General features: G+C 44.9%; 1 protein-coding gene across 1 annotated transcript; it reads right to left on the bottom strand.

Annotated features, from left to right (window-relative positions):
• Positions 1-3985: 3985 nt before the first annotated feature.
• Positions 3986-9461, bottom strand: LOC144677238 (melanoregulin). Its single transcript, XM_078537424.1, has 5 exons — positions 9234-9461; positions 6934-7093; positions 6136-6226; positions 5437-5597; positions 3986-4767 (listed from the first exon to the last, which is right to left on the bottom strand). Exons 1-5 carry the CDS (start codon positions 9314-9316, stop codon positions 4558-4560), a joined length of 705 nt encoding a protein of 234 aa, XP_078393550.1. The 5' UTR covers positions 9317-9461; the 3' UTR covers positions 3986-4557.
• Between the last annotated feature and the right edge of the window lie 6069 nt (positions 9462-15530).

Here is a 15530-nt window from a genome sequence, read left to right as displayed (position 1 = left end):
CTGGTCTTAGCTTTGCAGGTCCCAATGCAGACCAGTCACACTCAGCTGAGGGTTCCCTGGCTACAGGTTGATACCAACACACAATTGCAGGCAAATTAGAGAGAGAGAGAGGGAGCCAGTTAGGGTAGCCTTCCTTCTGCAACTTGTTCCCCAACAAGACAGTCTTCAAAACCAGCAGGTTCACAACTTAAGTCTTTTTCTCCCTCCCATGTTAGCAACCTTTGCATTTTCAATTTCTTTCCCATCAATTAAAGTGGTTGCTGGTCAAAACAAACAACCAGATCTCCCTCAAGTACCTAAATGTCAGGCGATTTCTTGGAAGAGGCCTGCTTGTTGACAGTTCCGAGGTGAATTTATGACCTTCCTTTAAAACAAAATCACAGCTGAGCACCCACATGTCCAGATCATGTCAAACCCTTCCATTCTGTAAAATGAAACTTCAGTCTTGAGATATATGTTAATGGCATGGTACTGAGTGAGCGCCGCACTGTCGGAGGGTGAGTACTGAGTGAGTGCCGCACTGTTGAGGGGTCAGTACTGAGTGAGTGCTGCACTTTAGGAGGGTCAGTACTGAAGGAGCGCTGCACTGTCGGAGGGTCAGTACTGAGGGAGTGCTGCACTATCGGAGGGTCAGTACTGAGGGAGTGCTGCACTGTCGGAGGGTCAGTACTGAGTGAGTGCTGCACTTTAGGAGGGTCAGTACTGAAGGAGCTCTGCACTGTCGGAGGGTCAATACTGAGGGAGTGCCGCACTGTGGGAGGGCCACTACTGAGGGAGTGTGGCACTGTCGGAGGGTCAGTTGTGAGGGAGCTCTGCACTGTCAGAGGGTCAGTACTGAGGGAGCGCTGCACTGTCGTAGGGTCAATACTGAGGGAGTGCCGCACTGTCAGAGGGTCAGTATTGAGGGAGCGCTGCACTGTCGGAGGGTCAGTACTGAGAGAATGCTGCACTGTCGGAGGGTCAGTACTGAGGGAGCGCTGCACTGCCGGAGGGTCAGTACTGAGGGAACGCTGCACTGTCGGAGGGTCAGTACTGAGAGAATGCTGCACAGTCGGAGAGTCAGTACTGAGGGAGCGCTGCACTGTCGGAGGGTCAGTACTGAGAGAATGCTGCACTGTCAGAGGGTCAGTACTGAGGGAGCGCTGCACTGCCGGAGGGTCAGTACTGAGGGAACGCTGAACTGTCGGAGGGTCAGTACTGAGAGGATGCTGCACTGTTGGAGAATCAGTACTGAGGGAGCGTTACACTGTCGGAGGGTCAGTACTGAGGGAGCGCTGCACTGTCGAAGGGTCAGTACTGAGGGAACGCTGCACTGTCGGAAGGTCAGTACTGAGTAAGTGCTGCACTGTCGGAGGGTCAGTACTGAGTGAGCACTGCATTGTCGGAGGGTCAGCACTGAGTGAGTGCTGCACTGTCGAAGGGTCAGTACTGAGGGAGCGCTGCACTGTTGGAGTGTCAGTATTGAGGGAGCGCTGCACTGCCGGAGGGTCAGTACTGAGGGAACGCTGCACTGTCGGAAGGTCAGTACTGAGTAAGTGCTGCACTGTCGGAGGGTCAGTACTGAGGGAGCGCTGCACTGTCAGAGGGTCAGTACTGATGGAGCGCTGCACTGTCAGTGGGTCAGTGCTAAAGAGTGCTGCACCACCCTTCTGTTGAGACTGCCCTCGTGGATATATGTAAAAGATCCCATTGCCGTTATTTAAAAAAAATGAAAGGTTTGCTTTTTACAGCCTTTCATGATCACAGTTATTCCTAAGTGCTTTATCATAGATATTTACAGCATTCGGCCCATCATGTGCACACTGGCTGACAAGAAACCTTTCAGGGTAATCCCACTTTCCTCTTCTTGGACTGTAGCCTTGTCGGTTATGGCACTTCAAGTCCATATCCAAGTACTTTATAAATGTTTTGTGGGTTGCTGCCTCTGCTACCTTCAGGCAGTCAGTTCCAGATCCTCATCACCCTTTGGATGAAATGACTTCCCCTCTAATTTCCTCAAAACCTCCTGCCTTTTACTTGAAATCTCTGCCCCTGGCTATGGACCCCTCAACCACAGTGAATAGGTCCTTCCTATCCACTCAACTTACACCACTCAATTTGGTCTCCTCTCAGCCTCTGTTCTAAAAAAAATAATCCCAGCCTATCCAATCCTTTCGTTATAGCTAAAATTCTCTAGTCCTGGCAATTTCATTGTAAATCTCCTCTGTAATCACATCTTTCCTTTAGTATGGTGACCAGAACTGCACGCTGTACTCCAGCTGTGGCCTAACTAATGTTTTGTACAGTTTAAGCATAACCTCCCAGCTCTTATAGTCAATGTCCTGGCTAATAAGGGCAAGTATCCCATATCCCTTCAGACCACTTTATCTACCTGCCCAGACACCTTCAGCGATCTGTGGACTTGCACTCCAAGGTCTCTCTGTTCCTCTACATTTTTCAGTATTCTACCATTCATCGTGCATTGTCTTTCCTTCTCAAAATGCATTACGTCACACTTCTCTGGATTGAATTCCATAGTCACTTTTCTGACCACCTGACCAGTCTATTGATATCTTCCTGCAGCCTATAGCTTTCTTCTTCATTATCAATGCCACAGCCAATTTTTGTATTGCCTGCAAACTTCTTTATCATATCCCCTAATTCAAACCCAAATTATTTGTATATATATATATATATATATATGTCACAAAAAGCAAGGGACCCAGTACTGAGCCCTGTGGAACCCCACTGGAGACAGTCTTCCAGTTACAAAAACATATGTTGACTATTACTCTTTGCTTCCATCCTGTGAGCCAATATTGGATCCAATTTGCCACTTTGCCTTGGATTCCATGGGCTTTTACTTTTGTGACCAGTTTGCCATGTAAGACCTTATCAAAAGCCTTGTTAAAATCTATGTAGATTACATCAAACACTCTCCCCTCATCAACCCTCCTTGTTGCCTCAAAAAATTCACTTATGTTAGTGAGACATGACCTTCCATTAACAAATCCACACTGACTGTCCTTGATTAATGTGTGTTGTTTCTAAATGAAAGCTTGTCCTGTCTATCAGAACCTTTTCCAATAATTTTCTCGCCACTGAGGTTGGCCTGACTGGCCTGTAGTTAATCAGTCTATCCATTTTTTTTAAAACAATGGTATGTAGCAGGTCCTCCATCCTATGCCACCACACCTGTAGATGGAGAGGATTGGAAAATGATGCTCAGTACCAGTGAGAACTCACCAGCTTTTCTTCAAATGTTGTCTGGGGATCTTTTACATCCACGTGAGAGGGCAGAAGGGATTTAACATCTCATCCGAAAAAAAGGAGTTCCTACTGACCTGACCAATATTAATCTCTCAACCAACATCACTAGAACAGATTTTCTGCTCATTTATCACATTACTGTTTGTGGGATCTTGCTGTGTGTAAATTGGCTGCCATGTTTTCTACATTACAACAGTGTTTACACTTCAAAAAGTGGCTGTAAAATATCTTGGGACATCCTGAGATTGTGAAAGGTGCTAGAAATCAACATCTTTCCTTCGATGTTCAGAGAAACGGGTGTGGGAGAGTCACAATTACAATTGGAGGAAGTGTTTCTTCCTCACTATAATCCAGCAGAAATACTATTCTTCTCACATATCACACCTTGTATTCTCGCTCTGACATTCACTTGTCCCACCATCCTGCTCCCCCATCTCCCTGTCCCACCTTGTGTCCCTCTGCCCCTCCCAGAATCTCCATCTCTCCCCCAGTCTCCCTGCCCCTCCCGGGGTCCCCCTGCCCCTCCAAGTTCCAAACCGCGTCTCCACTTAGAAAAATTAATCAAAGTGCAGAGATTTCACAACCACTAGAACTGAAGATCAAACGCCGAGATGATGCTTCTCTTTTCTCCAGGATGTGAAACTCCTCTTTCTCCCAGTGACTCGCGGAGATCTCCATTTTTTGTGGCTGGTTCCACCCATGTGTAAGAGAAATGAGGCACAAAACATATTTTTTATATTTTTTATTTATAGCCAGAGGTCGATGGCTTAGAGAAAAAGCAAACAAAACAGGATAGTCAAATCAATACAGGGAACCCACCCCACCCCTCTCACATATATGGTACCACATGCAACTCAACAACCTGCATCTAAACAGCACCTTTAACTCCTTTATTTTGCATTGTCAGAGGTGCCATCTTTTGGATGAGCTGTTAAATTGAGGCCCCCATCTACCCTTTCAGGTGGAGGGTCAAAGATCCCATCACACTATGTGGAAACGCAAAGGATTTCTCCCCAGTGTCTTGGTCAATATTTATCCCTCAATCAACATTCAAAACAGATTATTACATTATCATACTGCTGTTTGTGGGGGCTTGCTGTGCACAAATTGACTGATGTTCTTACATTACAACAGTGACTATACTTCAAAAGCACTTCATTGGCACTGGGACATCCTGAGGTGGTGAAAGATGCTGTAGAAAAGCAAAGTTCTTTCTTTACCTTCCAGAAATTCCAACAGGAAAGATGATGAACTTATTGCAACAACCTTTGGAAAACACAGCTTAGGAATCTCAAATTGGATTGATAATCACAATTCCAGTGATCTCGAGAGGAGAGTTTCTTCATCAACTTCTTCGAGTTCCTCGTCTGTTACTGGCTTGATTTCATTTGTTCTTTTTATTAGAACAGCAACTGAATCCTGTTCCTCTGTCTCCATCTCAGGACTCTGATCCCGGGGATAATAAGTTTTTGCCTTTCTCAGAAAGTCCTCTGCAGCATCCAGTGTGATTAGACGGTCCTACATAAACACAAATCATCCCTCACTTTATTACCACTTCCCTCTATTTCAGCCATCCTCAACATCACCACTCACACTGGCTACGATCTGACCAGCTGCTTAAGGGAGCTCCCTCTGCACCTGTACACAGCCCATTACCTTCGCAGGGGTCTCACAGTCGACCCTGATTCTCTCCGAATATCCAAACACACAGGAGTCACAGGACAGGAATCACCAACTTGCTGCTTATAGGGGACAGGGCCCATTTGCTGATTATAGGAGAAAGTCCGTGCCAATTCAGGGAAGAATCTTGATGTTGATGCATTTAAAGGGGCAGTCACATCCAAAGATGAACTGATTTCAACTTGACTGAGCAAAGAGCTAGCACAGGCCCAATGGGGTGAATGGTCTCTTTCTACATTGTAAACTTAATTGGTTTTAAATTCAGGTTTTTCCAACTAAATTTGAATCAGTCTGGTTTGAGTTTTACAATGTCGCCTCCAATAGTGAATGTATTGGTTGTACACGGCCTTTCCTCTCCTCTCCCCTACCTCCATCCATCTCCCAAACTTCCCCACCCTGTTTCTCCGTTCCCCCTCTCACTCCCACCCGTTCCCTCCCCATCCCCCTCCTCTCCATCCCCCACATCTGCCCAGCCCCATCCCCTATCTGCTCCCCTACTTCACCCACCAAAACAAAGATGTATCTCTCCGCCGGCATTTTATTGTCAAATATTGAGGTTTCTTCAGCCAGGATGTCCAGCAGTTTCTTTGCCTGGGGTGCATTCCGCATGCTGCTGTAAGGGGTTGCAGATGTGACATTCAAAAGCATATCAGACTCTGCATGAAAACCTGCAAAACAACATAGTCATCAAGGATGGCATCAAAACAGAGCATTGAAACAAAGCAGCAGACAACTGATTCTGAATGGGTAGGAATCTGAGAGATCGAGGGGAGAGTGGGACTGAGAAATAGGAGGGAAAGAGAGAAGAGAGGGGCAGAGATAGAGAGAGAGATGGTTCAGACAGAGAGGAAGGATAGAGAGAGGACAAAGTGAGAGAGAGGAGACAGAGAGAGAGAGAGAGAGACAGAGACAGAGACAGAGGGGCACCAGAAGATAGAGAGAAGGGAGGAATAGGGATGAAGATGGAGAGAAACAGAGAGGGAGAGCAAGAAAGGGTGAGAGAGGGAGGGGAGAGCACAAGGGGGTGAGGGAGAGTGAGAGAAAGGGAGAGGGTGAGGGGAGGAAATAGAAGGAGAAAGGGAGAGAAGAACAACAGAAGGATAACGGGGGGGGAGGGGAAAGGGGAGGGAGCTGGAAAGGACTTTAAGGGAAAGAAGGGGAGCGGAATTATCAGGTTCTCACTCGAGGTAAAACACTTCTACTTACCCAAGTTTTCTAAAATCATCTTCCACTTCCCCAGTACATCTCTGCGTTCCTGGCGAACTGCATGAATGTCAAAACTGAGGCGACGGTAACCCTAGGGGAGAGAAGACAGGGTTTCACCTGCATTAGATCAATACATTCTAATTCAGGGCTGTCCCAACCCAGACCATTCCACCCACACTCTGTCTAAAGATGATGAAGTCACTTACAGCTTGGACATACTCGAATACTGAGGAGTCTACCATCATTCTGCTTGTCTATCAACTCTATCCTCACTGATCCACCTCGACTCCCAGTTCCACCATAACTTTGTTCCTGATGTTTAAATCCCCCCCATGGCCTCATCCCACCCCCATTAACCCTACAAACCAATATCCTGAACTCTGTAATCCTTCCAACTACCCTGTTGTACAGACTCTCTCCCTTCAACCTACCGTTGGTTGTTTCCTTTACATTTGTTCATGGGGTGTGGGTGATGCTGGCGAGACCAGCATTTATTGTCCATCCTTAATTGCCCTCGTTTGATGGCATGTCAACCACAATGCTGTGGGTCTGGAGTCACGTGCAGGCCAGACCAGGTAAGGACGGCAGATTTCCTTCCCTAAAGGACATTAGGTGGCTGCACCTTCACCTACCTGGTCCCGACTGTTGGAATTTCCTCCCTAAACCTTTGCAACGCCGTTCTGCCCCATATCTGATTACTCATTTGTGAAGTGCTGTGGGATCTTCATAGTAGAATTGGTCTATGGTGCATGTTGTTGTCATATGTAACGCTGAACTGAATTGAAACTCACAGCTCACCTGAGAGCCCCTCCGTGTCTTGGCTCGTTTCTGCAGCAAGTTGTAAAGTTCCCGATCATCATCTCTCTCCATGTGGAATGGATCATGGGGCTCACTCCACAAGTTTGCTTGTTCTGATCTCCTGCGCTGAGCTTCCTGGGCAAAATACAGCAACGTGTCGCTGTTCATACTAGAGACAAACCATCTGCGTCACTTACAATCTTCTCTACTTAATTTACAGAAGAACCCCTGTATAAGTGACCATACATCACTTACAGAAGAACATTATAATAAAGGCACAAGAGTACAAAAACAAGGAAGTTATGGTGAACCTTTATATAACACTGGTTTGGCCTCAATTAGAGCATTGTATCTAATTCTGGGCACCACATTTGAGGAAGAATATGAATGCATTAGACAGCGTACAGAAAGAAATTACAGGAACGGTTCCTGGATGTGGAACAAGAATAGATTGGAGAAGCTGGGTTTGTTCTCCTTAGGGAAGGCTGAGAAGAGGTTTGAGAGAGATTTTCAAAATCATGAGGGGTCTGGACAGAGTAAATAGGGAGAAACTGTTCCCATTGGTGGAAGGATCGAAAACCAGAGAGCACTGATTTAAGATGATTGTCAAAAGAACCAAAGGCAACATGAGGAAAGTCATTTTTATGCAGTGAGTGGTGAAAGTCTAGAATTCACTACTGAGTGTGATAGAGGTAGATTAATCACAGATTTCTGAAGGGAATTGGATAATTATCTGAAGAGAAAAGATTTTCAGGGCTACTAGGAAAAGACAAAGGGGTGGGATTTCTGAGTTGCTCCCACAGCACAGACATGATGGGCTGAATGGCCTCCTTCTGTGCTGTAATCATTCTATGATTGAGGGCTATCTAAAAACCCGTCTCACCAAGGTGAGATTACATATGATTGCTGGATGGTTCAGGCTAACTTTCGTCAAGGGACCACTGTTGTTCAGCTTTTATATAAAAGGTTGCGACTTGGAGGTGCAATGTCAAAACTTGTGGATGCCACCAACTTGGGGGAGGTATGAAATTAATCCAGGGGAGGGCTGCAATAAAATACAGGAAGAAATTAATAAAGTCACAGAATGGGTGTGTAAATGACAAATTAACTTCAATAAGTGTGAGGTAATACATTTTGGTAGGAAGAATCAGGAAGCCACTTACCTTCTTGGAAAATAAGCGTCTAAATGGAGTAGAGGACACATTAGTGACAGTGGTTAGTAAGGCCAATAAAAAAAAAACAAAGCACTGGGGATGATTTCCATAAGGAATAAAATTGAAAAACAGAGAAGTAATATTAAACTTGCATAGAACCTTGATTAGACCACACCTGGAGAACTGTGAGCGGTTCTGGTCTGCATATTATAAAGAGGATATAAAAGCATTGAAGAAGGTGCAAAAAGTGATTGACTAGAATGATACCAGTACAGGGAGGTTATAACTATCAAGCAAGATTAAACACGCTGAACTCTTTTTTTCTAGTAGAGAAGGCTTGGGTTAACCTGATAGAGGCCTTTAAGATTATGTAAGGGTTTGATAGGGTAGAGATGTTTCCACTTTTGGACAAGTTCAGAACTGGGGGCCATAAATGTAAGATAATTGATAAAAAATCCAACGGGGAATTCAGGAGAAACTTCTTCACCCAGAGCGTGGTGAGAATGTGGAACTCGCTCCCACAGAAAGTGGTTGAGTTGAATAGTATAGACATATTTAAAGGGAAGACACATGGGAAAAAGGAATAGAAAGAAATGTTGATATGGAGAGATGAGGGGTGGGAAGAGACTCGTGTGGCAATAAACGCCAACTTGGATCTATTATGCAGTAAATATTTTGTAAAGGTCAATGCTGAATTGTTGATCTCAACTGGAGCAGGAAAACAATTGACTTGGACTGGGGAGATGAAATCAAACAGGATTCCTTCTGCCAAATATAATCTGATTTTACTCAATCTAATCTCACCTCCCTCAAACCAAAGAACCTATCCCATCCAATATAATCCAAGACAACTCAACTATGCAAATTAATCCAACCCCACACTATGCCACCTATTTTGCATCACCCTAAGCAATTCAAAGTAAACCCATATAACTCCTGCCCCACATTCTAGTGCATCTAGCTCCTCTCTGAAGAACCCCAAGAACCCACTCACCTGCTTGCTTTGTAAAAAAGCAATAGATATATACCAGCCACCAGTTATATAAAGCTCTTTGCTGCCTGTTTATTCAACACCAGCTTCCCGACCACAGCAGATTTGCAGCTGAAAATCTTGAAAGCAAATCAGAGTTTCTGTTCGATGTTTACCTGATGATTGGAGTCTTCTCCTCTGGCTCATCTTCCCCACAGCACGAGCAGCATATGCGATAAAAGACATTCCTATCCCCCATTTCACAGTGCTCCAATCTTAGTTAGAGCACACCAGGCAATCCCAGAGAAAGGAAACATGCAACAGTTGGAGGCAAATTACTCAGCAGTGGGATATTCAAACAGTTCGGAGATTAGCCTGATTGAGGTGTTCTCACTAGTGATGCTCCTGTGGTTCATATAATTTTAAATGAATGGACTATATGAATATTTTCTCTTGAGAGGATCAAGTCATGGGTGGTCATGTGAAGGCTGTGGTGATTAACTCTCCCCTCCAGCCAAACAAAGAAACAGAAAGTACATTGAAAGTTCTGATAAAAACAAGCTCAATGTAATGGCTCACAACAGATCTAGCCAACCCCAGGCACAAAAACAGAAAATGCTGGAAAAGCTCAGCAGGTCTAGCAGCATCTGTGGAGAGAGAAACAGAACTTTGAGTCCGTATGGCCTGTCCTCAGAGGCCCTGAAGAAGGGTCATACAGGCTCCAAACATTAACTCTGTTTCTCTCTCCACAGATGCTGTCAGACCTGCTGAGTTTTTCCAGCATTTTTTGTTTTCGTTTCAGATTTCCAGCATCCGCAGTATTTTGCTTTTAGCTTAGCCAACCCCAGAGTTGCATTGAGTAACACTGGCCAGAACTCTGAATATTACAACAACATCGATGAACAAAAATGAAATGTGTTCATCCAGAAACAAACGATTCACATTTGAAGTTAGCAGCCTTGTGACATGTGAAAGCCAGCACTGCTTCCAGGATCTGGCTCAGTGCCTCTCCCTTTCAGCACTGGATGTGGTATCACTGTCAACGCTCAATTTATCCTCATGTCTTGAAGTTTGATACAACTGAGTAGCTCGCTAGGCCACTATAGAGGGCTCTTAACAGTCAACCACTTTGGTGTGGCTTTTGGCAGGAGTTCAGCGCAGATTTACCAGAATGATACCTGGACTCCAAGGGTTAAATCATGGGGAGATACTACACAAACTAGAGCTGTATTCCTGGAATTTAAAAGGTTAAGAGGTGATTTGATCAAACTTTAAAATATTAGGGGAACAGATAGCATCCATAGAAAGTATTTATGCTGGATGGGAGTGAGGATTAGGGCACAGTATAAAAATCGGGGCCAGACTTTTTGAACATACATACATACGAAATCAGAGCAGAAGGCAGCCATCTAGCCCCTTGAGCCTGCGTCACCATTCAATAAGATCATGGCCATCTAACCCTGATAACCTTTGATTCCCATGCCTAATGAGAATCTATCTATCTCTGCCTTAAAAAAATATTCAATGACCCCACCTCCATGACCTTTGGAGAGTTCCAAAGCTGCACAAGCCTCAGAGAAAAAATTCTCCTCATCTCTGTCCTAAAAGGGTGACCCCTAATTTTAAAACAGTGCCCTCTAGTTCTAGGCTCAGCCATAAGGGGAAATATCCTTTTGTCATCCACCTTGTCAATACCATTCAGGATCTTATATACTTCAATCAAGAGTGATATCAAGGAAACACTTCTTCACACACAAAGGATGGTAGAAATTTGGAACTTTCTTCTGTGAATAGCAATTGATGCCAGATCAGGCTGGCATCAATTAAAAGAGATTGATAGATTTTTGTTATCCAAAAGTATTAAGGGATATGAGGCAAAGGTGTGTATATGGAGTTAGGTTGCACATCAACCATGATCTGATCGAATGGCAGAACAGGTCTGAAGGCTGGATGACCCCCCCGACCCCCCACCTTGTTCCTCTGAATAATTAGCTCTGGTTTCAGCTGTACATGATCCATTTTAAAAGGTCTTTTTCTTTTAGTCTTGTTCCATATTTGTGAAAAAATACACTTTTTGTGGATCAATGATTGGATTTAGTTTTGCTGTTTCAATAATTCTTCCATATCCTTTACCATATCCTTGTATTTACAAGTAACTTTTGGTTGTAACTCTCACTCTTGATTTACTTCCTATTAATCTGCTCAGCCTGAGCTGTCCTTTCCTGACTTCACCAGACTGAATTGTGTCAGCATTCTCCCAGCTGTTTCGTCAGCATTTCACATCAGGTAAATCCTTGAACATTTACTGTGTCAAGATATCAGTGGAGCGTCAACAAGGAGGGCAATGGAAACTCAGCAGAGTCCAGCACATTGACGTGTCCAAACTCAGGAGCTCAATGTGTTCACTGGGGAGCAAAGAAAAAGGAAGTGAAGATGGATCCCAACTCTCTACACGGGCCTGGTTGTGTTGACATTTCACGTGACACCATACTAATTATGGGCAATAGGTAATCTGTCTCATGAACCATCTTTCTCTTCAGTCTGCCTGCCCTTCACATCTCTTATTCAAGGGCAGGAACCCTCTGATGTCAGGGTGTCTCCAACGCTCCCCTCCCCAGCTTAGGGAGATCTGAGTCACATGCCCCCCTTCAGCAGGGAGGTTGCAGACCCACAGCTCACTGGGAAATGATCAGAGCGAAGATCAATCTCCATCAATGACCATTCTGAGAGTTAGACACTGCTGCCCAGAATAGAATTTTATTTTTAACCAGCCCAACCTCATCCCTTAGCCCCAACAATGCAGACTCTGTTCAGTATATTATTCGGCTGCTATTTAAAGGTCAGGTGATTTGAAATGAGAGCATTTTCAGAGAGTCTCATGACTCTAATCACAATTTGTTTTGATTTCTAAATGATTTTCCCTTTGATACCTGTAAGCGGGTGCAATGTTTGAATGGCTTTGTTTTGTCAGGTCTTGGTCTGTAAGGTCCCAAACCTCCAGAAAACGACCAGCTTGTTGTCTTCAGCAATGAAGTTTTAACTAGTAACTTCAAAAAACAAAAAGAGAAACAGGGAGGACAAAAGGAGGGAGAAGCTAGAATCAAATAGCAAGACCCATCATGACAGTAGGCAGAGGGGTGAGCGAATGAGTTACTTGTTGGTAACACTCAGATTGACGTATTACTAAAGCGTCTGGGTATTGTGAGGGGGTGGGTGCAGTTCGGAAATTCTGCTTCTAGTTATTTATCCAACAGCAGAGTGACCCTGCAACATAGTCACTGTACAAATGACAGCAACAGAGGCTGATGTCATGTTTCTATTAGCGTCTACACTTGACTCTCCCTTCAACTTGTTTTTAAAAAAAATCTCTCGCACTTTAGCAGCCACTAGGTGTTGCTGGCAAATCGTTTCAAAGTTTATCGGCTATCCACATTTGAAACTGTATCAAGTTTACTCTTTTTAATCTGGGAATCTGAAGAGTCAGTGTCAGTTGGGATATCACAGCTAAATCTGATGAAATCCTCAACCAGTATTCACACACAGATTTCCCAGCAATGTTGTTGATCTAAGCAGCTGATTGGAAAATTGGATTAAGCTTGCTCCTACCCAGTGCCTGCATGATGCTATACTATCCATGATGCATTTATCAACCGGGAGGGATTGTGGAGCGTCCTCCTTAAATTTGACTGCCGACAGAAATTCCCTCAGCATTCTCTGCCTGCTGCATGATGACATGCAAGCTGTGGTCCTTACCAACAGATCTGCCACAGACCCAAATTGGGGTCAAGCAAGGCTGTGTCATCGCACCAACGCTCCTTTCCATCTTCCTCGCCGTGACACTCTACCCCGTCTTCGTGAAGCTCCGCGCTGGAGTGGAGCTACTCTACAGGTTCAGCGGGAAACTATTCAACCTATGTCTGCTCCAGTCCAGAACCAAGATCACACCAACCTGTGTCATCGAGCTTCAGTATACTGATGACGTTTGCGTATGCGCACAGAGACCGAGCTCCAAACTATTGTCAACTCATTCATGGTAGCGCATGAAAGAATGGGCCTTAGGTTAAACATTCAAAAGGCAAAGGTCCTCTACCAGCCTGCTCCCGCTGTGCAACACTACCTCCCCAACTATCAAGATCCAGGGCGAACCTTTGGACGTTGTGGGTCATTTCTCATACCCTGGGGGTCTCCTCCCAGCGAGGGCAGACATCGACAATGAAACTCAACATGGCCTCCAGTGTGCCAACACAGCCTTCGGTTGACTGAGGGAAAGTGCGTTTGATGACAACGACCTGAAACGTGGCACCAAGCTCATGGTCTACAAGGCTGCAGTGCTACCTGCCCTCCTCTATGCTTCAGAAACATGGACAATGTACAGTGGACACCTCAAATCCCTGGAGAAATATCACCAGCGATGTCTCTGCAAAATCCTGCAAATTCAATGGGCGCTCCAATATCAGTGTCCCCTCTCAGGCCAACATCCCCAGTATCGAGGCACTGGTGATGGCTAATAAGCTACATTGGGCGAGCCACATTGTCTGCATCCCTGACACAAGGCTCCCAAAATAAGTGCTCTACTCCGAGCTTCGTCACGGCAAGCGGCTACCAGGAGGGCAGAGGAAGAGTTTCAGGAATGTCCTCAAAACCTCCCTGAAAAAATGCAACATTCCCACCAATTTGTGGGAATCTCTTGCTCGAGAGCACCCAAACTGGAGAAGAAGCATCCGTGAAGGTGCCAACCATTTGGAACGTCCCCGACAGGCCCAGCGCAAACAGCGGAAGGGGCGGACCAAAATCCGAGCATCCCACCCGCCTTCTCTAACACTACCTGTCTCACCTGTGGCAGAGTGAGCGGATCCAGCATTGGACATGTAGTCACCTCAGGGCCCACAACCCCAGAGTGGAAGAAAGTCATCCTCAGTCGTAAGGCACTGCCTAAGAGCAGGTACACTAATTCTAACTTTGGGAGCAAGCCACTTCAAAACTAAACGGCCTCCTTCATCAGCTGTAAATTTAGTCAAAAGCAAAGACTTGGAAGCTTCAACACAGAAACACGCCACGCAGCCCACGCTGCTGTTCATCCTCCATCTAAGCAGCATCCTGCTCCCATGTTCCCTCGCCCCTTTATTCTCCACTGCTGACAGAAGATCATTGATCTGAAACGTTAACTTTGTTTCTCTCTCTACAGATACTCCCTGGTCTGCTCAGTATTTTCCATTTCAGATTTCCAATACCTGCAGCATTTTGCTTTTCTTCCTCTTTCCTTCAGCCACTCGTCAAACCTTTTTCTTTGGTATTGACCAGGACTCTGGTGGTGCATTCGACAGCCTTACAAGCCTTTTTTGTAAAACCACTTCCTCCAGGTAGAAACAATGTAGAGACAAATAAAGTGACTGTGCTTTGTGGAACTTCCTGCTTGCTGTTTCTGGGATATTTTAAAATATGGCAAAGCTGGGCAAAGAATCAACCGGTGGAGAGAAAATGGAACTGAATCCAAAGTTTGCAGATGACACAAAACTCAAAAGCGCGGTGAAAGACGAGGACATTAACAGACTTCAGGAGCATCAGGCAGACTGGGGAAATGGGCAGATACACGGCTAGTGCAATTGAATGCAGAGAAATGTGAGCTGTTGAACTTTGGTAGGAAGAATGAGGAGAGGCAATATAAACTAAACGATACAATTTCAAAGGTGGAACATGAACCGAGGGATCAGTGGGTATACGTACACACATTTGAAGGTGTCAGGACAAGTTGAGAAGCCTGTTTAAAAAAAGCAGACATGGTTCTCGGCTTTAAAAAGAGAGGCTTAGTGTATGGAAGCAAAGGAGTTATGCCAAACCTTTATTAGTCACTGGTTAGTATCCAATTCTGGACACTACACATTAGAAAGGATGTCAAGATGATAGAGAAGTTGCAGGAGAGATTTACTAGAAACCTACCAGGAATGACAAGACTTCAGTTATGTGGAGAGACTCCTTACAGCAGGGAAGGTTAAGAGAAGATTTAATAATGTTCAAAATCTTGAAGGCATTTGACAGAGTGAGAAACTGTTTCCAGTTGCAGGGGCAGCAGTAACCAGAGGACATAGATTTAAGGTAACTGGCAAAAGAATCAGAGGAGAGAAGAAGAAATTTCTTTACACAGTAAGTTGTGGTGATCTGGAATACACTTCCTGAAAAAGCAGTGGAAACAGATTCAATAGTAACTTTCAAAAGGCAATTGGAGAAATACTTGAGAGCTAAAGACTTACAGGGCAATGGGGAAAGAGCAAGGGAGACAGATGGGACTAATTGGGTAGCTCTTTCAAAGAACTGGCACAGGCACGATGGGCCAAATGGCCTCCTTCTGTGCTGTGAGATTTTGATTTGGTAATGGGGTCGAGAAGGGTTAGAGTGCAACTTTGCCAAGATGGCTCTGGACAAAAGAGAACATGGAATGTTTTTGTTTTTGACTATCACAGACTTTTCCACACAGC

The sequence above is a fragment of the Cetorhinus maximus genome, unplaced genomic scaffold (genome assembly GCF_964194155.1).
Source record: "Cetorhinus maximus unplaced genomic scaffold, sCetMax3.hap1.1 HAP1_SCAFFOLD_2335, whole genome shotgun sequence".
NCBI classification, from domain to species: domain Eukaryota; kingdom Metazoa; phylum Chordata; class Chondrichthyes; order Lamniformes; family Cetorhinidae; genus Cetorhinus; species Cetorhinus maximus.
The sequence above is the reverse complement of the archived record's forward strand: the minus strand, read 5'-3'. Positions and strand labels throughout refer to the sequence as shown.